Source organism: Sturnira hondurensis, unplaced genomic scaffold, assembly GCF_014824575.4.
Source record: "Sturnira hondurensis isolate 20B ecotype Veracruz unplaced genomic scaffold, ASM1482457v3 Scaffold0006413, whole genome shotgun sequence".
Lineage (NCBI taxonomy): Eukaryota > Metazoa > Chordata > Mammalia > Chiroptera > Phyllostomidae > Sturnira > Sturnira hondurensis.
In genome coordinates, this window is record NW_028079044.1 from 24,579,458 (window position 1) to 24,604,341 (window position 24,884).

Genomic DNA, 24,884 nt, shown 5'->3' on the forward strand with positions numbered 1-24,884 from the left:
GTACAGTCTTCTGGGATTCCCTCTCTTCAAGAGGATTTAGTATTCTACACCTGAATCCATTCATTAACTTCTTCCTCATACTCTAGTCTCTTCTGTCTAGCTTATCTATTTTATTTTTTTAAATATATTTTATTGCCCTGGCTGGTGTAGCTCAGTGGATTGAGCGTGGACTGTGAACCGAAGGGTCACAGTTCAATTCCCAGTCAGGGCACATGCCTGGGTTGTGGGCCAGGTCCCCAGTGGGGGCAATGTGAGAGGCAACCACACATTGATGTTTCTCTCCCCCTCTTTCTCCTTCCCTTCCGCTCTCTCTAAAAATAAAAAAAGAAATAAAATAAAAAAAATTTTATTGATTATGCCATTACAGTTGTCCCATTCCCCCCTTCATTCCCCTCCTCCCTGCATACCCCCTCCCACCTACATCCCCCACCACTCCCCCCCTTTAGTTTATGTCCACATGTCTCAAGTTCTTTAGATTCTATATTTCCCATAGTATTCTTGCCCTCCCCCTATCTATTTTCTACCTACCATCTATGCTACTTATTTTCTGTATCTTCTCCCCCCTTCTCCCACTCTCCTGTTGCTAACCCTCCATGTGATCTCCATTTCTATGGTTCCACTCCTGATCTAGCTGTCCACTTAGTTTGCTTTTGTTTTAGGTGTGGTTGTTAATAACTGAGTTTTCTGTCCTTTCACTGTTCATATTTTTTAACTCCTTTTTCTTAGATAAGTCCCTTTAACATTTCATATAATAAGGGCTTAGTGATGATGAACTCCTTTAACTTGACCTTATCTGAGAAGCACTTGACCTGCCCTTCTATTCTAAATGAAAGCTTTGCTGGATAGAGCAATCTTGGATGTAGGTCTTTGGATTTCATGACTTGGAATACTTCTTTCCAGCCCCTTCTTGCCTATAAGGTCTCTTTTGAGAAATCAGCTGACAGTCTGATGGGTACTCCTTTGTAGGTGGCTGTCCCCTTATCTCTTGCTGCTTCTAGGATTCTCTCCTTCATTTTAATCTTGGCTAATGAAATTATGATGTGCCTTGGTGTGTTCCTCCTTGGTTCCACCTTCTTTGGGACTCTTGGAGCTTCCTGGATTTCCTGGAAGTCTATTTCCTTTGCCAGATTGGGGAAGTTCTCCTTTATTATTTGTTCAAATAAGTCTTCCACTCGTGGCTGTTTCTTTTCCCCTTCTGGCACCCCTATAATCCGGATGTTGGAATGTTTAAAGATGTCCTGGAGGTTCCTAAGCCTCTTCTCATTTTTGTTTCTTCATTCTTTTCTGTTTGGTTGTTTCTTCCTTCTGGTCCACTCCATTGATTTGAGTCCCAGTTTTGTTTCCATCACTATGGTTCCCTGTGCATTTTCCTTCATTTCACTTAGTGTAGCCTTCATTTTTTTGGTCTAATTTGTGACTAAAATCAACCAATTCTGTGAGCATCCTGATCACCAGTGTTTTGAACTGTGCATCTGATAAGTTGGCTCTCTCTTGGTCACTTAAAAGTATTGGCTCTGGGGCTTTGAGCCATTCTTCTGCTTGAGCCATGATGTTTTGGTCTCTTTGGGTCTGTTACGTTTGAGGGGTGGAGCCTTAGGTGTTCACCAGGGTGGGTCAACCCAGTTTCTGGGTTGTGTCGCTGTATGTGGGGGCGGGGTCAGAGAGAGAGCATTGGCATTTGTTCCGTTCTCTCTGGGATTTCTGTCCTCTCTGCTGCTTCCCCCAAGCAAATTGGGCCCTTCTGGTGCTGGTTCCTGGGTGGGTGGGCTTGTGTACGTTCTAGGACCCCGTGGGTCTCCCCAACAGACTCTCCTGTGAGGCTGAGAACCTCTCCTGGTACCTCAACCCCTGAAAGTTTTTCCAGTTGGTGCTTTTAGGCTTTAATTCCCATCACTGGGGCCCTGGGTTGTGCCGTCTCTCTCACTGTCCTTTTTTTTTTTTTTTTTTTTTTTGCCTGGTTTATCTGTGTGTGAATGTGTGACCGTGGTCAGTCAGTTGCCTTGGGCCCTCACTGGGTCTGCCTGTTGCCACCCCACACATGGGATCTGCCAACCTCCGCCTGTGCACCTGGGTCGGTCTGACAGTCACCACTTTTTCCTGCCGAGACCCCTCTCTGCTGGCTGCCAATTCCACCCCTCTTACCAGTCTGGATGAATGGTTCATTGTTGTTGGACTTCAGTACAGTTCAATTTTCTGTGTGTTTTGTTTGTGTTCTTTTTGTTTCTAAATCTTTGTTGTCCTTAAATTTGGTTTTGCAAGGAGGTACAGTGTTTCTACCTATGCCTCCATCTTGGCCGTAAGTCCCTTCTCAGCTAGATTCTGCTTCTGTTTCTCTTGCCATCTTAATCTCTTTCTGTCTATTACCTGTCTGTCTATCTGCCTACCTATCTATCTAGATTTTATTTATTTACTTTTAGAGAAGGGAAAGGAAGGAGGGAGAAAGACTGGGAGAGAAACATCAGTGTGAGAGAGAAACATCAATCAGTTGCCTCTTTAACACCCGCAACTTGGGGACTTGGCCACAAACCAGGCATGTGCTCTCACAGGGAATCAAACTGATTACCTTTCAGTTCAGAGGTCAGTACTCAGTCTCCTGAGCCACACCAGCCAGGGCTTCATCTCTTCCTTTATTCCATCTTTGTGTTCTGTTGATTTTTGTTCTATCTCCCAATTACCTCCTTTCTGTCCTGTTCTTAGTCTTGCTACCATTTCCCTCATTTGTGCTCTCATCAGCACTCACTTGACCATTTTTTTAAGATTTTATTTATTTATCTTTAGATGGGAAGGGAAGGAGAGAAATATCAATGTATGGTCGCCTCTCGTGAATCCCCTGCTGGGAATGGCCCGCAACCCAGGCATGTGCCCTGACTGGGAATCGAACCCGATAGTGTGTGGTTCGCAGGTCCTAGTGTGTGGTTCGCAGGCCCGCACTCAATCCACTTAGCTACACCAGCCAGGGCTCACTTGACTATTACAATAGTTTCAAAACTGACCTTTGTGTTTCTAGCCATCAATAATCCATTTCTCTCCCATTCTATTCTAGATGCAGTTCCCAGAGGTTTTTTTCTCAAACACAAATATGAACTTGTTACTCTTCTTCTAAACATTTGGCTGTCTGAGGGAGGTCTGTGTACTGATTTCATGACCTGTGTGTTTCAGGCCAACTTAAATTGATTTAAACAATTAATGTAGTGGGCTGGGCCACATCTCTTTCCCCTCTCCCATCCCCTTCCTTTTCAGGTTGTCCTTTTGGATACAAATGGCTGCCGAATTTACCAGCTAATGTTGAAGCCTTAAGTCTGGTGGAAGTTTGGAGATTCATTTTGGTTTGACAGACTTAACGTTGTCTATGCACCCCGGAACCAGAGCCAGAGTTCTGTGACTAGAATATACTGACGAATCTAGGTCTGGGATGTTCTACTGACCTTAAATTACAGGTTAGGAGGGTTGTAAGCCAGTGGTAGCATTGACTTGACTCAGAACATCAAATTGAGAGCAGGGGGCTTAATAATTGTCCCAGAGAATTTAGCATTCTTACTGAAAGGAGGAGGAAACAATGTTTGGAGGACAATAAAAAAGTGCTTAGGCTAAAGCCTTCATTTCTTATGGAGTGTGTTTTACCATCAGGACCTGAATCTTTCCCAGTGCACCGAAGCATACTATTTCCCTTGTAATTTCTTTCATTGTTTCACCAGGGGATTTTCTTAGTGTGTTTTTGGGGTGGGGTACTGATAGTTGAAAGCATCTGTCAGTGACACCAGGGATGGGTCTTCCTTTGTGCGTACTATCCTCTTTATCATCAATCAAGTGTATTTTAGGAACTTAGTTATTCAGCAAATATGTGCTGAATGCCTCTTTGTGCCACGTACCATTCATTGAGTAGTTGTCATATATCAGATTACCCAGGGTGAAAACTCAGGGTAGCCGATCTCACTAGCTTTATGACCTGGCCTTTGAAATATCAACCAGTTTACTTTGAAGGTCACAGTTTACTTATGTGCCCAAGCCTGATAGGGACTCTTTGTATTCTGGGAAGTTTTAGTGCAATAACTATTGATTTTTGTCCAGGTAGTAATACTGGATAGTAAAACCTGACGTTTTGTATTTGAAGAGTAATTGATAGTTTTCAGTGAGCTTTCACATTTGTTCTTATTTAGACTTCAAAACAGCCCTAGGGTCAGGCAGGCACAGTAGGTGGTGATGTGCTCATTTAAGATTAATAGTTTATTTCCAGCCATCAGATTCCATAACTGGTCTGTAAGTCTAGAGCAAAATACGGACTAATTCATAGTAATTATGTAATCCTTATTGCCTCATGTTTCCTCTACATTAGATTGTAAAAAATTGAAATATGAGGCTAAAGAGTTTGAATGTTATTCTGTAGGTAGTGGGGAGGCATTGAAGAATTGTGAATGGGGTGATGGGGAGAAATCAGTTTTTAAGGAAGATTCAAATAGCAGGCTGTTTTAGATGCTGGAAAACCAGAAAGGGTATATGTTGTAGTCCTTCAGATAAGAGAAATAGCAGGTATAATTCTTTCCACACAAGTCTTTCATTTGCTCATGGTGCAAATAATGTGGATGGGAATTTTTTATTGGTTAGCAAATGATTGGAGTCTCTCTTGCCATCCAGACTTCCTCCATCTGAATTCAGAAACTGAATAAATTTGGATAATGTGGGGCACGGGTTTGTGAGATATCTCCAGTGAGCCCTTTATAAAAAGAACAGCCCTCCCCACCCCCCGCAACATAAAGAAAGGATCAAGGGCAGTTCTATAAAATATTGGCTGGTGAAGATTTCAGTGGTATTTAATATCTTTTTAGGTCTTGTTGCACATTATAATAGCTTTTCATCAGCACATTTTTAAGGATTGGTGGCTAAGAAATAAATGAAAGATTGTTATCAAAGCTGTTCATTAATACCAGTCTCTGGTACCCACTTTAAATATATCTAACCTAACAAAGCATCAAGTATTAAAGTGGTTATACATGTTTTGCACTACCATATGTATTATGTTTAAATAAAAGTGTAATATATTTGTTTTGTAAGTTTCCTTTGAATATTTGCAGGAAGGAAGAGGCCACAATGTTCCCTTCCCACCCCATTCCCTTTGGTCCAGTATACTGTTATTCATAAAGAGATAATGGTAGAAATAATGTGTGAGCCTTAGCAGCATAATTCACTTACTGCTTTCTCTTCTTCCCAGCTCCATGGACTCTTAGTAGAGCTTCTGGAGCCTTGGTAAGAGTTCTTGAAGAACTATGAACTGGTTAGCCCATTTTACTTGAAGCAAAACAAAAATTAAAGATCACACTTCTTCAGTTGCTCTTAACAAACCTTTAAATGTTTTAGAGTTGCCTTCTGCGGTTGCAGCTCCCAGGGGAAAGTTATTTCTCAAGAAAATATGTAGGGGCCAAAAAAAACCTTCGAGGAATACAATTTCAAATTAATAGTAAAACTAAACTTAAGCTTATTTTTTTCATTGACCTTGAGCTACTAAAATGACATGGCTTGTTGGTTCCACGGTGCAAAGATGGTGAAGCAGTAATACTTGGCACATGGTAGGTATGGCCATTTGTGTTGATCAACAGTAGAAGGGTTGAGGGTTGCAAAAATGGGGGCATTGTAGGCTGGAAAAGGGAAGCATTTGAGGGGTCACCTGGGGAAGACCAGATGGGATGCATCAGAATTAGGCCGTTTCTTAGTGAGCCCTCAACCTTCCTGGACTAGAGATGGGATCTTGTCAGTGCCCCAAAGTTGAATGGCTGATTCACACCAACTCAACTCAGCAGATGGACTCAAAACCAGGTGCTAATTTATTAATATTTCGTGGGAAAATACAATAGTCATTGAGATGAATTCTCCTATCTTAAGGCCTGTGTATTTCTTTCCTTCAGACGGCCCTCCATTATGATTGTACAAGGATTTGAGTACTTAATACCTTTTCGTGAAGAGAGCCTGCTACTTCCAGCTTCTCAGAAAAGATAACATTCAGGATTAAAAAGAAGTCTCCAGGCCAGGACAGCTGTCTTCTTCCAACCATACATAAAGAGAGGCATTTTTCCTTTGTTCAGGTCTTAGCTTGATTACCCCCCACTCTTATCTCTAGCTGCTGGTCTAGAAGTTGTTTTTTTTTCTTTCCCTGTCCCTTTGTAAGGTAGGATTAAAGTAGGAATCTCTGTTATCTTTTCTCTTTTGTGTTTATATTTACTTAAACCTCTGTTTTTATTATAGTATAGATAAAGCTGCTATAGCAGAGAGATGCAAAAATGCATATAAGTTTATTTGTCTCGTGTTAACAGTCCAGGGGTAGTCTGCGGGTAGACAGACTTTGTTACGAGTCTGTCCAGAGACCCAGGCTGATGCCATGCTAAATAAAAAGATTCCTTCAATAGTTGAAGGGGGCTAGTTTCCTTTATTCTCATCTGCATGGTTGGAGACAGCTCATCAGCACCATGTTTGTGTTCTGGTGTGCTGGGAGGGATAAGGGGCATCTGGAGGACAAGCAACTTGATTTTTTTTTTAAGGATGTAAAATGGAATTTGCACAGATAGTTTTTACCTAAATCTCAGTAAAGAAAAATAAGACTTATGACATAGCTATAAGGGAGGCTGGGAGATGGTATCTTTAGTTGGACATTTCTCTATCCAGGTAAGCTTATTACTATGAAAGAAGGGGAAGGCTAGATTAGGGGGGCATTTACTGATCTGGCATTTTCTCCAAGAGATGCTCCATTAATGGTGTTTTTAATAGACTATTTAAAATTTTTTAAAAGATAAATGAAGGTCCCATCAATAGCAATTTCAGTGTGAAAACACATGTAGTTTTATCTATATAAGACATAAAATGTAGCTAGTTTTGGATCACAAAAGTATAATTGCTTATGGGTAAGGCCTTCCCATCTCAAAAGAAAGTGATTGTAGAAAATTTAAGCCTAGAAGGTACATTGATGCTTATCCAGTTTCTTTTTTCCCCTCCTTCCTTTCCTCTTCTTCATTTGTCCACTAACAAAATTTTATTGAGAACTTCCTCTGTGTTAAGAACTGTGCTAGGTATTGTGCTTGGTGATATACTGGTGATTCAAAATAGACCCAGTACTTGCCAACATGGAATCTATATATTAATAATTAATATATATTAGTAAACATGCAAATAAATGTTGGAACAAAATTATAAATACTACAGGTTCAGGCACAATTAGTGCCCCTTTTATTACAAAATGATAAGCATGTGATTCTGTAACATAACAGTATCACACTCTAGCTCACCATGTGGCATTTTAGGTGAAATACTCAACTTAGAACTCTAAATTATTGCACTCATATTATTACCCTACCACACTCAAGCCTCACTTCTCCTGTACCCTGTACAAAGGAGAGTGTGTGGCACATGACAAGGCAGATAGGAGCATTTGGGGATGGAGGTAGCAGTGCCTCAGGACCTGACAATCTGTCTTTAACTGGAGAAATGGGTCCACTTACATTAACAGTGATGACTAGCACTCCATGACCTCAGTTGTTTCTGTTTTTCTCTCCTTTGTTGCTATCTTTCATATTGACTGAATTACATTATATTTTTTATTATCCATTTTTCCATATCTCCTATTTTGGAAGTTGTACTCTATTATTTTAGTGGTTCACTTAAGAAACTTTGATATATATACTTAACTTACCAGAGTCTAGAGTTAATAACATTTTTGCCTTTCTTTTGAATAATACAGGTTGTATAACTCCAGCCATTCTCTGTATTTCCCTGTCCATTGTTCTTTTTTTGCAATATCTATAATTTTACTTTAAAATGCATATTTTAATACTGAAAATATGGAAAGAACATGATCCATCATTTTCTTTTGTACCTCAAACGTGGGTGCAAAAGGATAGTTTAGGATCACTGTCTTTTTGCCTAAAGTACTTATTTTAAAATTTCCTTTAGTGAGTATGTTTTCGTGGCAAACTCTCTGACAGAGCTCTTTTTTGCGAATATCTTTATTTGGCCCTCATTCTTGAAAGATATTTTTGCTGGATGTACAATCCTAGGTTGATAGTTAGTTACTGTCTCTCCACACACTGAAGCTCTCCTCCCACTCACTGTCTTTTAGCTTGCTTGCTGCTGAGAGGTCAGTTGTCATCCTTACAGACATTTATTTCTGGTTCCTTTGGTCTAGGCTGGGTCTCGTGGTTCTACATCAGTAATGAGGTCTGGGTGATGTCTGAAGCTGCTGGTCTGCAGGCCACACTTTTGGTTTGGTGGCAGTGGTTTTAGTGGCCTCACACGTTTCTGATGCTGAGCTCCTTTTCTTAGAATCTTGCCTATGTAGTTAAAGCTTTTGACTATTAGTTTTTATTCCTTCAAAAGGTATTGAATGGGGCCCTGTCTGGTGTAGCTCAGTGGATTGAGCGTGGGCTGCAAACGAAAGGGTCGCCAGTTTGATTCCCAGTCAGGGCACATGCCTGGATTTCGGTCCAGGCCCCCAGTGTGGGGTATACAAGAGGCAACCACACTTTGATGTTTCTCTCCCTCTCTTTCTAATAGTTATATCGTACTATTTTTTCAGTTTCACTAGTAAAGACATTCTGTTTTATGAGTTTTACTTTTGTCTTTGGTGAACAGCTACAGGAATAAAGTGTTTTGTACATGACAACTAAACAGAGTAGGAATGCAGTCACTTCAGCCTTTCAAAGCATATCTAATGATAATCCAAGTGGTTGGAATAGGATGACTGGCCTAGTGAATGGAGTATATTTCTGCACCGTGTTTGCTGCACTAAAAGATTTAATTTAGCCTTTTTGTACCTTATATTCTCTCTTTTCCAGAGGCCAGGCTTTTAATCATTAGTACTTTATACTATTTTTATGCATGGAGTTTAGGGCTTAGTAGTCCATCCTAAACTAGGCCCTAGGCTAGGACTATCTCTTCACATTCAGAGATCCAGAATGTTCAAAACATATTGTTCTTTCCATTCGCTCCCCTGCCCTCCAAGTTGCCCAGAGGCCCTTTGGACAGCATTCCTCTTTCTGACCTCAGCTAGGGGACCACCATCCTTTGCCTTCTGTCTCCTGTCCAGACATCTTTCTCACATAGCATGTCGACCCTGTATTCTCAGAGTATAAATGGTGTCTCAGCCTGAGAGTGAAGATCAGAAACCTTCCAAGTCCATTCAGAGATACTGTGATAGCTGCTGCTGGGGTGGCAGATTGGTTGTATGTTGTTTGCCAACCTCCTGTCACATTGAGAACGGCCGTCCAGAACACTCCCTGGAAAAGAACTCTCTGAGCCTGCTGCCAGGTGACTGGTTGGCGGAGGCAGCCAAGGCTTGTGAATGCAATGTGGTGACGTCTTGGGAGGAGCCTGGGTAACTGGAAGGACCATTTGTGAAATTTATAATCACAGGACCAATGATTGCGTCTCAGTCAAATGTGATGTGCGCTTTATCTGTTTTTTTTCTGAAGTCTGAGAGTCCTCATCTGTAGAAGGTGTAATAGAGGAGGAAAGACTGCTTCAATAATAGAGAGTAGTATGTGCAGTGGTTTCTTGATTTAACTTCATTGCCCATGAGGAAGCCATGCTAGAAGGGTGGCATTGTGGGTTCTGGGGTCAAAGGACCTCATTGAATTTGGGGTAAAAAGCAGAATCTCCACAGCATATTTTAAAAATTGCCTTTTGAAATGGGCTTCTAAAAAAAGTACAACTTCCATTTTTACTGCTCTCTCTTTCCCCTCACAGTATGTACCCAGAGACTGCCCTTTGGTTAATAGCTCCTGCAATTTAAAATATTGACTTTAATTATAATCCAACTCAAATGACTGGCACAGAGTGACTCATTTTTATGCTTTTGTTCCTTGGACTTTCTCTTAACACTTATTTCTTAGTCATTTGAAGTCTGGCACCCTAAAATGATTTGTGCAGATATCTTTGTCTCTCAGGATTTCCAAAACTCTCTTACATTCCCATGTTAAAAAAGTCATCTTCCTGTGGAGTCTGTCAACTACCACCTGCTTTTCTTCAGGCCCTAGTATAGCGGAATTCCTTTTCCTGCTGCATGGAACATCCAGTGTGTTTGACTGTCTTCCCCACTAGGACTGCAAGCTACCTCAAGGGATTTACCATTACATATATGTGATGCTTTGCATAGTGCCAGGCACACATTTGTTGCCTAGTAGATAATTTTTTAAAAGATTTTATTCATTTATCTTTAGAGGGAAAAGGAAGGAGAGAAGGAGAGAAACATCAGTGTGTGGTTGCCTCTCGTGTGTCCCTCACTGGGAACTGGCCTGCAACCCAGGCATGTGCCCTGACTGGGAATCGAACCGCAATCGTGTGGTTCACAGGCCCGCACTCAATCCACTGAGCTACACCAGCCAGGGCGATAATTTTTAATTTAATAGTTTAATTTTTAAAAGTTTAATTTTTAATAATTTAATTAATGGACGTATTATAATTTATTCTGTGTTTTACTTGGCTGTTGATGTGTGTTTACTCCACTGGACTACTGATCCCTACGGGAAGGATCCATGTCTCATTCATCTTTGTGTAACCCTGTTTCATGTAGAGTGTCGGGCACAGAGTAGGTGAACTAACTTAGTCAGTTTCTTAGGCAAATCGGTAAATCTCATCCTGACCCTCCTCTCCAATATATTTACCGCAGTCATTTGAATTGGAATAGCAAGTATCCAAAATTTATTTCAATATCAGAGCAGGACCGTGTAGATAGAGGCTTATTTGAATAAGAAAGCACATTTAGATCAGAATTCTAAAATTTGATTTAAAGAAATTTCAAGTATAAAGTGCAAACTTTCATTTCATTTTGATTTGCCCAATTGAAGCTATACCTCTAAGTGAAAGGCACATTTGTGTAATAAATTTTAGAAAAATTTCTAAATATTAGGGTATAAAAATTAGCTAGCTAATTCAAAACAGTATATCAGATTATATTTATATTTTTATTTTTAACTATTTTTACTGTGAATATTGAACACATAAAGTACACAAAATATGAACAATTATTACTAAACAGATACCCATGTACCTACCACCCAAGTTTGACTGTTTTCTTAAAGATTGCCCTAGAGAGTACAGCACATCCTCGACTTTTAAAAATCTCACATTAATTGGTACTGTCATTTTCTTTCTGAAAAATGCAAGAATCCAAGATCAGTTCCAATTATCTTCAATTGATTTATATGCTATTATTGTGTATTTTAGTTCTATTTATATTTTGTACTAGTAAGTTATTTTATATTATCAGTATTCAGTTGCCAACATAATTATCATTTTCCTTGTTCTTCATTTCCTGGTACGTTTTTAGCCTTCCATCTGTTACAATTTTTCTTTTGCCCAAAGAACACTCTTTAATAATTTCTGAGCCACTAGTGACAAATTCCCTCACTTTTGTCTGAAAGTACATTTGTTTCATTTTCATCCTTGAAGAACTTTTTATTTATTTAATATAAAATTGTAGGTAGGCATTTCCTACCTGATATTTTTAAGATGTAACTCTATTGTCTTCTTATTTTGTTTTTATTAAAGCCAGGTGTCAAAGTATTTTCTTCTGTCTTACGTAGCTCATTAATTTTGTTGTAACTGTGTTTAATAGTTAATAAACCCATTCACTGAGTTCTAAATTTGACTGCTGTATTTTTTTCATTCAAGTTTCTATTCTTTTCAAATAAGTCATGTCTGTGTGTGTGTGTGATTCTAATTTCCTTCCAAAATTCTCATTCTATTTTTCCTTACCTCTTGGAATTTCATGAGCATAATCACTTTAAAAGAGTTGCTTTTTAACTTCAATATTTAGAGCACCTGTGGCCTGTTTCTGTTGTCTGTTGGTTCTTGTTGTTAGTGTCCCATATTCTGTTTCCTGTATTCTGGACACTGTATTTGAAAATTGAAGAAATAATTTCAGGTATAAGATCTCTTTTTTTTTTAATTTTAAAGTTATTATATATTGCATGCTTGCTTGAAAGAATTTTTTTAAATATTTTATTCATTTATCTTTAGAAGGGAAGGGAAGGAGAGAGGAAGAGAAACATCAATGTATGGTTGCTTCTTGTGCATCCCCGGCTGGGAACTGGCCCCTGCCGGGAACTGGCCTGCAACCCAGGAGTGTGCCCTGACTGGGAATCGAACTGTGATTGTCTGGTTCACAGGCCCGTGCTCAATCCACTGAGCTACACCAGCCACGGCTAACATGATCTTTTTCACCACTAAGGATTTTAATAGCTTCTTCTAGGGGTCTAGCATGGGGGATTCAAAAGTAGGCTGTGTCTCTCTGAAGGCTTGCCCATTTCTGGTTCACCTTCCTTCATTTGTTAGGTCTCTCAGGGTCTTCAGGGACGTAGGGAATTCTGCCTCCACTCCACCCAGCAGGCCTTGTACTCCAGCTTTCCACACCTTGGCCCACAGACTGTCAGGGGTGCTGCTCAGACTCTTAGCTCTTACTCATCTTTTCGGGAATCAGCATGTGCCCCAGGGGTATTTCTGCCTTCTCCTGGAACTTGGCCAGTAATTCTTCACTTCCTTGTTAGCTCTCTGATGCCTTCTCACAGTTTATATTTTGTCTATAGGTTTTCTAGTTATTCTCAGTGAAAAGATAGGGTTATATTATCTAGTTCACTATTATTGGAAGTGGCAGATCCCTTAATTATTATTTTTCCTTTTCTGAAATCACCTTTGTTTCTTTTTCTTTTTTTTTTTAGGGCTTTTTTTGTTTATTTAAAATATATATATATTTAGCCCTGGCTGGTATGGCTCGGTGGATTGAGCACAGGCCTGTGAAGCAAAGGGTCGCCGGTTCGATTCCCAGTCAGGGCACATGGCTGGGTTGCAGGCCAGGCTCCCAGTGGGGGACACATGGGAGGCAACCACACATTGATGTTTCCCTCCATCTCTTTCTCCTTCCCTTCCCCTCTGTCTAAAAACAAATAAATAAAATATTTTAAAATAAAAATAAAATATTTTAAAAAATATATATATATTTTAAATAGTTATTTATTTTTAGAGAACCGGCAACCCTTTGCTCTACAGGTCCGTGCTCAATCCACTGAGCCACACCAGCCAGGGCTAAAATACATTTTATTGATTATGCTATTACAGTTGTCACATTTTCCCCCCTTTATTCACCTCTGCCTTGCACACACCCTCCCACCCACATTCCCCCCTTTAATTCATGTCCATGGGTCGTACATAAGTTCTTTGGCTTCTACATTTCCTATACTATTCTTGCCCTCCCCCTGTGTATCTTTTACTTACCATTTATGCTACTTATTCTCTGTATCTTTTCCCTCTCCCCACCCACTCCCAGATCCCTTAATTGTTTTTTAAGATTTTATTTATTTATCTTTAGAGGGGAAGGGAAGGAAAGGAGAGAGGGAGAGAAATATCAGTGTATGGTTGCCTCTTGTGCTTCCCCTGCCGGGAACTGGCCTGCAACCCAGGCATGTGCCCTGACTGGGAATCGAACTGCAGTCCTTTGGTTCGCAGGCTCGCGCTCAGTCCACTGAGCTACACCAGTTAGGGCCCCTTAATTATTATTCTATTTTACTCTTAGATTTCTCCCTCATTTTACCCATTTCCAAGTTTTGATTGAATACCCAGCCAGATTGGTTTGTCATTGGTCATCTTCTTATTACTAATTATTTCTCTTTAGAGAATCAGGTTTAATAATAATATTCTGTAACATTTTAATAAAAAATATTCTGTAACATACTTAATAAGAATATTCTGTAATATATTTCATATGAAAATATTTTTGAGGTTTTGAATACTTTCTCCTGACTTTAAAAGCAGTTAGATACTTCGGAAAATACAAAAAGGTATAAATGATAGTTAAAGGTACAAGTCATCTGCAAACATACCACTTGTTTATAACATTGTATGTTTTAGTGTTTTTAGTCTGTTATTTATACATGTGAGCATATTCTAAATATAAATAATAAAATTAGAGTTACATAACATTTTTGTAGTGCAGTTTTCATTTAACAGTATACTGAATGCTTTCTGTCATTTGTATTTTTTAATGCAATTTTTTGTTGCTTGCTTAGGATTCTGTTATGTGGTTATAATATTATTTAGCCATTCTCCTACTTTTAAGTTTTCATAATAGATAAGTCTTCAGCAGTCATTTTTGGACACAACTTTTTGTGCTAATTTCTGATTATTGTGTCATTGCTATCATAGTGGGTTTGAGTGTTAAGTTTCCTTTATTGTGGCTTTTTAAAATTTAAAAAAAAATTTAAAACATTTTGTTCATTTATTTTTAGAGAAAGGAGAAGGGAAGGAGAAAGAGAGGGAGAGAAACATCAGTGTGTGGTTGCCTCTCACATGTCTCCTACTGAGGACCTGGCCCACAACCCTGGCATGTGCCCTGACTGGGAATTGAACCAGCAACTCTGGTTCACAGGCCCGCACTGTTGAGGCTTTTTAAAAGTGATAGTTACATTTTACATTTTTTGTTGTTTAGATTCAAGCTGTAGGTCTTCCTGTTCATTTAGGATCTGATATAATAGGGGTGAAGAGTACTTTGGATTCCTGGAGAATAAACAAGGGCCTAAATACCACTTAAGTATTGGACAGAAGTTGAATTTATTTAAATACATACGGAAGTGGTCATTGTAAAGAACAAGGAAAATGTATGTGGCACCACAGGAACACTTCGTAAATAGAATAGGAGGAATAGTTTGTACATAACCTACCAAAACAGATAAAGTCCAGATGTGAGTGAGCATTAATTGAGAGAGAAAATAAATAATGCTCTTTCTTGCTTAATATTTAGATAGCAGTGGTCATTGCATAATCTGCTTCTGGCAAATCTTGCCATCTTCTTAGTTCTCATTTGTGGTGATGTTTCATTCTTAGAATGGATGATTTTCAGTTTCTCTCTCTTGAGAAGTACTTTGTCTCCAGTGTTTGTGGGACTTTGACTTGTATTTGACCTTTTCCATCTGACCATGTTTAGTTGTTACCATCACTATCCTGTCCCCTACTTTTATACCCTTTTGTATCTCAGTTTTTAATCACATACTTGTAGTATTGATTTAAATTCGTTATATATGTATACTCTGGGAAATTCCTATTCTCATTTTTATAATTATATTTTTTCAAAAAGCAGTTAGACCGTATTAGGCAACTTGGAAAATAGAGGTAGAAAAAAATTATTCCAAATCCTACGCTAGTGCTGACCTTTTGGGATTGCCATTTAAAAATGGATTCCAGAGTGGACATTTTGTAAAGCAGATAACTTGACTATTTGAACCTCTATTGTAAATAAGTGTTTCCAAGTATGGCTTTTATAGTAGATAATTCTTTAGCTAATAAAAGAGTCTTCTACATATGAAGATTATTTATCTCTTCTTTTTATTTTAACAATAGTGAAACATAGAGCTTTTTCATAAGTGTATAAACCCAGAAATATGGAGAAATAACAACCCAGTCTCCACCCAAACCGTAGCTAACTCTGGAACACCCTCCCCGCAGCAGTTGGTGTGTGTGCAGAGCACGCAGCAAAAGCAGATAGGAAGATTGATGGAAATAGAAATGCAGAAGTAGAACGGTCAGATTTTTGAATTGGTTGGATTGAGGGGGCAAGGAAGATGGTGAACCCAAAGATAATCAGGTTTCAAATAAGAAAGAAGACATTTAAGATATTGTGTTTTAGAACTGAGATTTCTGGATTCAAATCCCATTTCTACAGTTTGTTGGCTGCCTGATCTTGGTCAGTGTTCTTGACCCCCTGAGCCTCAGTTTTCTCATCTATAAAATGGGAATAATATAGCACATGTTAGACTGTTGCAGCGCTTAAAAGAGAAGATCCACATAAAGTATTTTAGCATAGTGCCTGAATGTTTTCCATGCTTAATTATTAACGGTGATGCTATTTTTTAAGATAGAGAACAGAAGTGCAGAGTGGGAGATACCAAGGACAGTGATTTCTGCTCTAATGAGCTAAGTTTGAAGTTTGCAAGGGAAATTTATTCAGCACTATTTAGGAGGAAGAATTGTGGGCCCAGGACAGAAAGGGGCTCATGTGTGTTCCTGCAGGATTAAGGATTCTGGCTCTGCCACTAAGTTTGGCATTCATTTTCTGATACTGTTTTATAGATGGTCCCAAACTGCTGATTGTCTCAGCTTGTGAAAAACGTTTTTATTACCTGCAAAAACTTGGAGGTGATCATTAGTGTATGTCGCTTACTGCTGAAAAGATTTTTTGCTTTTCCAGCCACTGGCTGCTGCAGCATATGTTTGTGCTGGTTATTCACTGCTGTAGGGTGCCAGCTGTGTGGGCAGTGAGGTGAAATCCATCCATCGCCTGGGCACTGAGCCATGTGCCCTTGACTTCATCTAAAGGGACTGGCATAGTGTCTGCCATTGGGATGTTTGCCTGCCCCCTGGATGGTTGGGGCTCAGTATTGTAAGTTAAATCTGTGTTGAAGTTAAGTTCCATGTGGTCAGTATAATTTTCTTTTATGGGAACTGTATGCCAAGTATGTTATTTAACATTTTTTTTCTTTCTTGTTGTATGTAGATCCTCAATGTCGTGGTGCTGTTGATTCTGTTGAGCGCCCTGGCTGATCCAGATCAGTACCACTTTTCAAGTTCTGAACTGGGAGGCGACTTTGAGTTCATGGATGATGCCAGTAAGTACATCACATGGCAATTGTAGGTATTTTGGTATTTTCAAGGGCAGGGAATCTGGCTTCCAGTTCTTCCTATTACATTACAGATATTGACTCGTGGGCCCATTTGAACTGATACTCAACTTTCCGTCATTACAAATCAGATCAAGTATTTATCAGCTGCCCTGTATTCTAAGTATGAGAGTCTAAATGAGATTTCTGCCCCCCCCCCCACCTTTTCTTTTTTCATCTTATGTTAACTTGCCCATTTTAAAAATTACTGCTTTGTCATAGTCTTTGTGTTACCCTGACCTTTTTGGTCTTTGGGGAAGAGGGGGCTGTAAATGGCAGGAAGGAAGGTTAAAAGGATAATGCATGTCTTATTATGCCTCCTATTGTTTTAGTATTTACCTTTCTTCCTTCCAGGAGGTGATCATTCTTTATTTTAGAAACTATGTTGGTCGTTGTTTGGTGGATTTGGGGCCTTTTTCTGATAAGTAGAAACATACGTACATGGAGATGTAAATGTGGGGTAAATGGGAGAAAGCCAGGCACCCAGCTCTAAAATCACAGAAATTTGACACTATTATAGTTAGAGTCACACTGTGTCCATGCAAGCTGAAAGGAGCCTTGCTCTGCATGATCCCCAACAAAAAGTCACACAAATTTATTTCTCCTTGGCTTTGGAGAACTTGAAATACATTTGAAAAAAACTTGCTGGGACAAAGTGAGTAAGTGGGAGATTGGCTCAAGATGCAGTTTTAGAGATAGACTGGGAGTATTTGATGATCTTAAACAAATACACTGCCAGCTATTTCTTCAGCAAAATGGATTTATTCCAGAACAAAATAGAATTGCAATTTAGGACATAGACTCTAATGCTGAATCACCTGCAAATCCAGAGAAAGGAGATCAAAACATGTGAGACAAAAGAAAGTTAAAAAAGATTCACCCCAGTGAATATCATCTCTTCTGTACCTTTTTAATGTGATTTGAATGATAGTCTTAAAAGGAATTACAAAATATTCACTCCTTTCAAATATATGAAATATGAGAGAAACCTAAAATTCACTGGACTTAATAATATTCAGTGAATAGGACAGTATAAAACAGTGTTTTAAATTCTTAAATGCCAGTACTGGCCTTTGAAGGTACCTGAATTAGGCCTGTAGTGTCAGATAGTCATTACCCAGCTTCAGTCTCTGGCAGTGAGAGCAAAGCATGAGGTGCTGCTGTTTGGCTCAGGTAGAACCATAGCTGCATCATTCAAAACTTTTTCTTACCTCAGTTACCTTAGAGAGGGAGTCCTGCTACAGAAATAGTGGAAGATCATTTTAAATGTCAATCAAACATTATATTTATAGCTTAGTCTTTTAACTCAGGGGAAGAAGGCAGAGATATTAATTTAATATTAATGGAATTCATTATCCTTTCTGGAAGAATTTGTAAGAGAGCAGGGTTATTCAGAATAGAGAGAATGAGCAGTGCAATGGCAGACGTCACGTCTCAGTCTGATAAGGTCAGGATAATATAATGCCTGCACTTAGAACATGTTAGGAAGCAGTGATGGTGAAAGATGATGGATATAAAGTGTCTCCTGGTTCCCTCTTCACTGGGTGGCCATATATGGGTAACCATAAAGTTTTGATGATTTTTATGACCGTTTCCTTCCTCAGGCCAGGTGTATCTACCCAGGGAACAATATAAAAATAAGGTTGACTAAAAACACAAATCTTCAAAGTTCAGAAATATCTGTAGAATTGAGTGGGAGAGGGAAGAAAAGAATGGTCAGCTGGGGCTTTCCCTGTGGCTGTTGGCACCATAGAGTAAGGCTCTCCTTGCTCTGTCACTCAGAAGGGGTCCCAGGCTGCCTACCTGCTCTGTGTTCCACACCCCCTAACAAGTTTGGCAGTCTGCACAGCTTGTCCTCTTGTGTCCCGACGGTCTTGAGGAAATAGGCACAGGTATGCAAGAGCAGGGGAAGCTGAGCCAAAGGAACCATGTTGGCCCTTTGTTTTCATCCATGCACGCTTGCGTCCTTCCATCCTTCCATCCTTCCATCCTTCCATCCTTCCATCCTTCCATCCTTCCATCTATTCTTTAAATCACTAGGGATAGTGAAGTAACTTGGATAACCAGGGCCAGCTGTTTCTATCTCTAGACCTGAAGGAGGACTGGGAAGCTGGGGTTACTGGAGCTGGGAGTGAGAGGGTCATATAGTTAATATCTTCATGAGACATGGTGGCCTTTGGTCTAGGGCTACAGCCAACCCAGGGCGACCTGACAGCAGGTGGTAGCCTGGTCCCTGCTTTCCTCTCTCTCTGATCTTGTCTGAGCTCCTCACTGGCTGAACTGAGCTGAAGGCAGAAGGTAAGGGAGCCCTGTCGATAGACCATATAACAGGTCAACCTCTAGGCAGGGAAATGGATAGTGAAGAGTGGGTTTGGAAAGACAAATGGAAGACATTTGGTAGAATTATTCACCTACTTATCTGAATGTTCCACTTAACCACACTGTTTTGCCAGGTATACATTTCCTTTCTTTGCCTACAAGAATACTGTGAAAAAAAGTTTCCTTAAGCCCTGGCTGGTGTATACCAGTTGGTTGGAGCATTGTCCTGTAAACCAAAAGGTCACAGGTTTGATTCCCAGTCAGGGCACATACCTAGGCTTCAGGCCCAGTCCTCAGTTGGGATGTGTGTGAGAGGCAGCCAGTCAGTGTTTCTCTCACATTGATGTTTCTCCCCTTCTCTCTCCCTTCCTTCCCCTCTCTTTATTATCAGGACGCATGCCCTCAGGTGAGGATTTTAAAAAGTGTGCTCAATGTCCTTTTAAAATCAGATACCTTAAACCTATGTAATCCCTTGATTTGTTTGAGGTCCTATTTGCTAGTGGTTAAGCAGGAACTAAATTAGCTCAGGCAGCCAAAGCGCCGCCCCTGTGTCTTAACTCACCGGATGCCTCCCTGATGATGTATTCTGTCGTTTGCATTTTAATGGTTTTGAAATCAGAATAAGATTTACGGTTTAGCATAGATTTACTGTGAGAGTCATTTCTTCCTCCAAATTTTTATTTTGGAAAAATGAAAACCTTTCAGAAAAGTTTCAGGTACAGTGTACACCAAATTTGCTTTTTTCATTAGCAATTATTTATATGGTGTTCCTCATTCTTTATAGAATTATCTCTTATTAAATATTGAGTAGGTATAAAGCACTATTTATAAAATATTTATAAAACATATCAAATAATGGTGCTACCAAGTACTTGGGTATCCACCACTTGACTTAAGAAATTGATTTTTACCGTACTTTCCAGAGAGCCCTACATGTCCCTTCCTGATTGCACATTCTTTCCTCTGACCTCAGAGATAGCTGCTCTTCCAAACTACTTTTCTTTATAGACTTCCCACATCCATTTGTATTACTAATTGATTTAGTTCAATTTTCATGTGCTTGAACTTTATATAGCTGATGCAAGTAGGCAAGTCTCTTCTTTGATGAAAAAGACTGTGTTTTGATGAAGAAATTGTTCACACTTGTTACAGATGGTAAAGACTTTATTCAAGAGGGCTCACTACAGTGGGGTTTTTCTAATGCAGGAGAGAGATCTCCACCCCCACCCCAACAAGCACATATGGAGGTTTCTCACGGGGGTGGGGGGGTGGGGTGGGGTGGGGGTCTGTGACTGGGAAAATGCTGAGAGAAGCATCAAGGTCAGACCAACTCATTGTGATTCTTGCTGAAGTCAGGCCAGGGTGATAAGTTCTTATAGGGTAGGAGATAAGGAATTTGATCAGATATTAGGGTGATCAGATACCAAGGGTGAGGGGTTTTTCAATAAACTGACAGCAGGATTCTTGCAAAAATTGGACTAAATGGGTCAAGGACAGGATTCAGGGTGTTTGGTCAGAGGAAAGAGTTAGTTTTTGTTAGCATCTAATTGAGAAAACCTAATCTGCTTCCTACTGCAAGGGGATCTGGAAAATTTAGGTTTTAGCTTTCTAGCCTGTGCAGAATCCCAAGACACATTAGAAGGCAGAATGAGTGCCCGCCCAGTGCTGATTCACCATATTCCCAGCAAGTATGTGTTATCGATAGTATAAGGTAAAGCTAACCCTATTTCTTTTTCAGAAATCTGTGCTTTAGCATCAACTTGTTCAGATCTCGGGAAAACCCCTTGTAAATTTTGACTATGTTAGACTTACTGATTTTCTTAGGGAGAAGTAGTATCTTTATGTGTTGTATTTTGACTAGTTATATCTTTTTATTTTTAATGGCTTTATTAAGGTATAGTTTATATATCAACAATATTGGCCATTTAAATTGGAAAATTCAATGATTTTTCATAAGTTTACAGAGATACACAATTTAAAAAAATATCTAATTACAATTTATGCCTTTCCAGTCATGGAAGCGCTCCGTAGTAGTATTTTCAAAAATTTCTGTGTAGAGCATGTATATTTTTTTATTAAATTAATTTTATATCCTTCTCTTCAGTTCTAGTTGAACATTTGGTTCTTCAGTGAACATAATCACAAAAATTTAAATGCTGTTTATTGGTTTTTCTATTATATAAGCAACCTTTATGCAACTTAATTATGATTGTCCCTATAAATCTGTCAGTATAGAAGTGTGGCTGGCAGGAGCTGATTTCTTTATTTTAGAAAGTGAGAAATTAAGAGATTCTCTAAGCTTGACATTTAAGTATATTACTTAGTTATTAGTTATTACTTAGGTATATTAAATAACTAATCTTTCCTAACTTTTTGTAGCTTGTTTTAAACTTTTAGGTCCTACAACATGGATGAACCTTGAAAATATTATGATCAGTAAAAAAAACCTGACATAAAAGGCCACGTATTATATGATCTTATATAAAATGTATAGAAAAGGCAAACCCATAGAGACAGAAGGTAGGTTAGTGGTTGCCAGGGGCTGCAGAGAGGAGGGAGTGGGGAGAGCTTGCTAAGGGTTTGGGGTTTTTTGAGGGAGGAGGATGGAGAATGAAAACATTCTGTAATTAGTGGTGATGGCTATGCAACTTTGTAAATATACTAAAAGAAACCAGTGATTAAAAGAGTGAATTTTATGGCATGTGAATTCTAGCTCAGTAAAAATAATTTTATGAGGAAAAATAAGACCCAGCACAAATACCCATGTCCTCTTACAAAATCTTTAGCATTCCTCTTGGCTGAAAATACTGCTGCCACCTCTGGAATCTCCTAGCTCTTCATTTGTTACCGCCTATTGAAATTTTCGTTTCCCTCTTCTGAGTACATGCTAAGCATCTAAGAACAAAGACTGGACTTCTGCCAAGATGAAGGCGTAGGTGGAAACACTGTGCCTTCTCCCACAACCAAGTTTGAATACAACAAAGGTTTAGTAAACAGACGCAGCCAAAGAACAGAAAATTGAGAGATACAGAAGTCTGACTCTGACAACGCCGAATCCTTCAACTGGACCAGTAAGAGGGGCGAGCCAGCAGCGGAGTGGGGTCGGGCAGGAAGGATCCCCCAACCCCAAGCGCCCAGGCAGCCAGGGTAGCATCGGGCGGACCCAGTGAGGGTGCAGGGCAGCAGTCTGACCACGGTCACACATTTGTGCTCAGATAAACTAGCCAAAGAGTGAGCAGTGAGACAGACCATGCAGACCCCAGGGGCAGGAAGCAACAGAGGGGACCGCTATTGCCCCTCTTTGACCCCGCCCCCACATATAGCGTCACAACCCAGCCGCTGAGTTGCCCTGCTCTGGTGAACACCTAGGGCTCCGCTCCTCATACGTAACAGGCACAACAGTCCAAAACATGGCTCAAGAAGAACTCAAAGCCCCAGAGCCAATACCTCTTAAGTGAAAAAGAAATAGCAAACCTCTCAGATGCACAGTTCAAAACACTGGTGATCAGGATGCTCACAGAACTGGTTGATTTTAGTCACAAATTAGAGGAACATATGAAGGCTAAACTAATTGAAATGAAGGGAAATGCACAGGAAACCATAGTGATGGAAAGGAAACAGACTCAAATCAAGGGAGTGGACCAGAAAGAAGGAAGAAATGACCAAACAGGAAAATGTGAAGTAACAGGAATTTTAAAAAATGAGGAGAGGTTTAGGACCTCCAGGACATCTTTAAATGTTCCGACATCCAAATTATAGGGGTACCAGAAGGGGAAAAGAAACAGCCATGAGTGGAAAACTTATTTGAACAAATAATAAAGGAGAACTTCCCCAGTCTGGCAAAGGAAATAGACTTCCAGGAAATCCAGGAAGCTCCAAGAGTCCCAAAGAAGGTGGAACCAAGGAGGAACACACCATGGCACATCCATCCTAATTGCATTAGCCAAGATTAAAATGAAGGAGAGAATCCTAGAAGCAGCAAGAGATAAGGGGACAGTCACCTACAAAGGGGTACCCATCAGACTGTCAGCAGATTTCTCAAAAGAGACCTTACAGGCAAGACGGAGCTGGAAAGAAGTATTCCAAGCCATGAAATCCAAAGACCTACATCCAAGATTGCTCTATCCAGCAAAGCTTTCATTTAGAATGGAAGGGCAGATAAAGTGCTTCTCAGATAAGGTCAAGTTAAAGGAGTTCATCATCACTAAGCCCTTATATGAAATGTTAAAGGGACTTATCTAAGAAAAAGAAGGTAAAAAATATGAACAGTGAAAGGACAGCAAACTCACAGTTACTAACAACCACACCTAAAACAAAAGCAAACCAAGAGGACAGCTAGATCAGGAGTGGAACCATAGAAACGAAGAACACATGGAGGGTTAGCAACAGGGGAGTGGGAGGAGAAGAAGAGGGGAGAAGGTACAGAAAATAAGTAGCATAGACAGTAGGTAGAAAATAGACAGAGGATAGGGCAAGAATAGTATGGGACATTTAGAATCTAAAGAACTTGAGACACGTGGTCATAAACTAAAGAGGGGGCATGGTGGGGGAGGGGGTGTGCAGGGTGGAGGGGAATGAAGGGGGGAGAATAGAACAACTGTAATGGTATAATCAATAAAATATATTTTAAAAAAGAACAAAGACTATATCCCATTAATCTTTAAATAATATTGTAGTGCCACTTTATTGTAGTGCCACAATACTTATTTCATGTTACATGAATACTAAGTGTTCATGAAATACATTTTGGGTTTAACACTTAAAGTTGTAAATTAATAAGTTACAAAAAACTCTTCTGTGTGAATATACTTAAATAAAAAGTTATAAACAGTCACCACACACTTTCAGAAAGCATATTAGAACCTCCCTTCTGTTTTAGGGGAATATAATTATGCCTTATTTCTTATTCTTCGCTAAGCTTTTAACCTTGGAATGTGAGACCCTAGAGTGGGGACTTGGACTTGTTTTCTCTTTGTCCCTGTGGGATTTGGGACTCTGTATTTTGGTCTGAGTAGTTCATACTGTTGCTGTGAATTTAGCTGAAAATCATATTCTCTAGACTTAATGGTGAGAATATATCACAAATACTGTTTGTTTCCATGATCCTCAGTGCCAGAAATGTCACTGAAAATTACAGAAAATTGAGACATTAGAATGACTTATGATCAGAGAAGTAGGATGTGGGAACATAAATCAGGAAGTTATGTAGATAGCTACAAGTTTTGTGGGAAGGAAACAAACCCAAGAAATAGAAGGGAAAGTAGAATTCAAAATATGTTTACGAAACAAAAACATTTCAGGACTTCTTTGTGTGCCTATTCTGTTTCAATGGTTAACTGACCGAGTATCAGGAGACATTTTTTAATTGTGCCTCTTGTGGCCTGTGGGCTAGATTTTCTTGGGATCCTTTTCACATGTGAACTGCATTATTAGGAAACAGTGCGGAGTCAGTGTTCTCTGACTTTGGCTCACGGTGCTGCTGTGCACAGAGTAAGCGAGGGTATCGCTGTCACTGACGCGTAATGTTGCTGGTTGCAAAAATCACTATATTTTTGTTAGAACCATTTCTTCAATTGCCTGTGACAATGAAAAAGAATGAAATTTAATTCTTCAGAGTAGCTCTCATTTACCATGGTATGCTACACGTTATTTCAGAGGAATTGACGTGCCAGGGGGTTGAGTGTACTACAGCAGCCCATTTTACCTTCCCTACTCTGTGTATTAGATTTATACTTTGGTTCTACCTCAGTTATTTCACATGCTTGTCATATATTTGGTTTCTTCACTGTGTTTGGTATAATCACTTATAGCAATAGAACTTTGAAAATTTTCTCCTAAAATTAACATCTTTATGATAAATAGTATCTCGTGTGAGTGGTGATA

General features: G+C 39.5%; 1 protein-coding gene across 1 annotated transcript in view; it reads left to right on the forward strand.

Annotated features, from left to right (window-relative positions):
• The window catches only part of LAPTM4B (lysosomal protein transmembrane 4 beta), a 60,729-nt gene that overhangs the window by 4,660 nt on the left and 31,185 nt on the right, over positions 1-24,884 (forward strand). Inside the window, exon 2 of the mRNA XM_037048246.1 lies at positions 16,520-16,631. Coding sequence (XP_036904141.1) covers positions 16,520-16,631 — 112 coding nt within the window. The remainder of the gene's footprint in view (positions 1-16,519; positions 16,632-24,884) is intronic.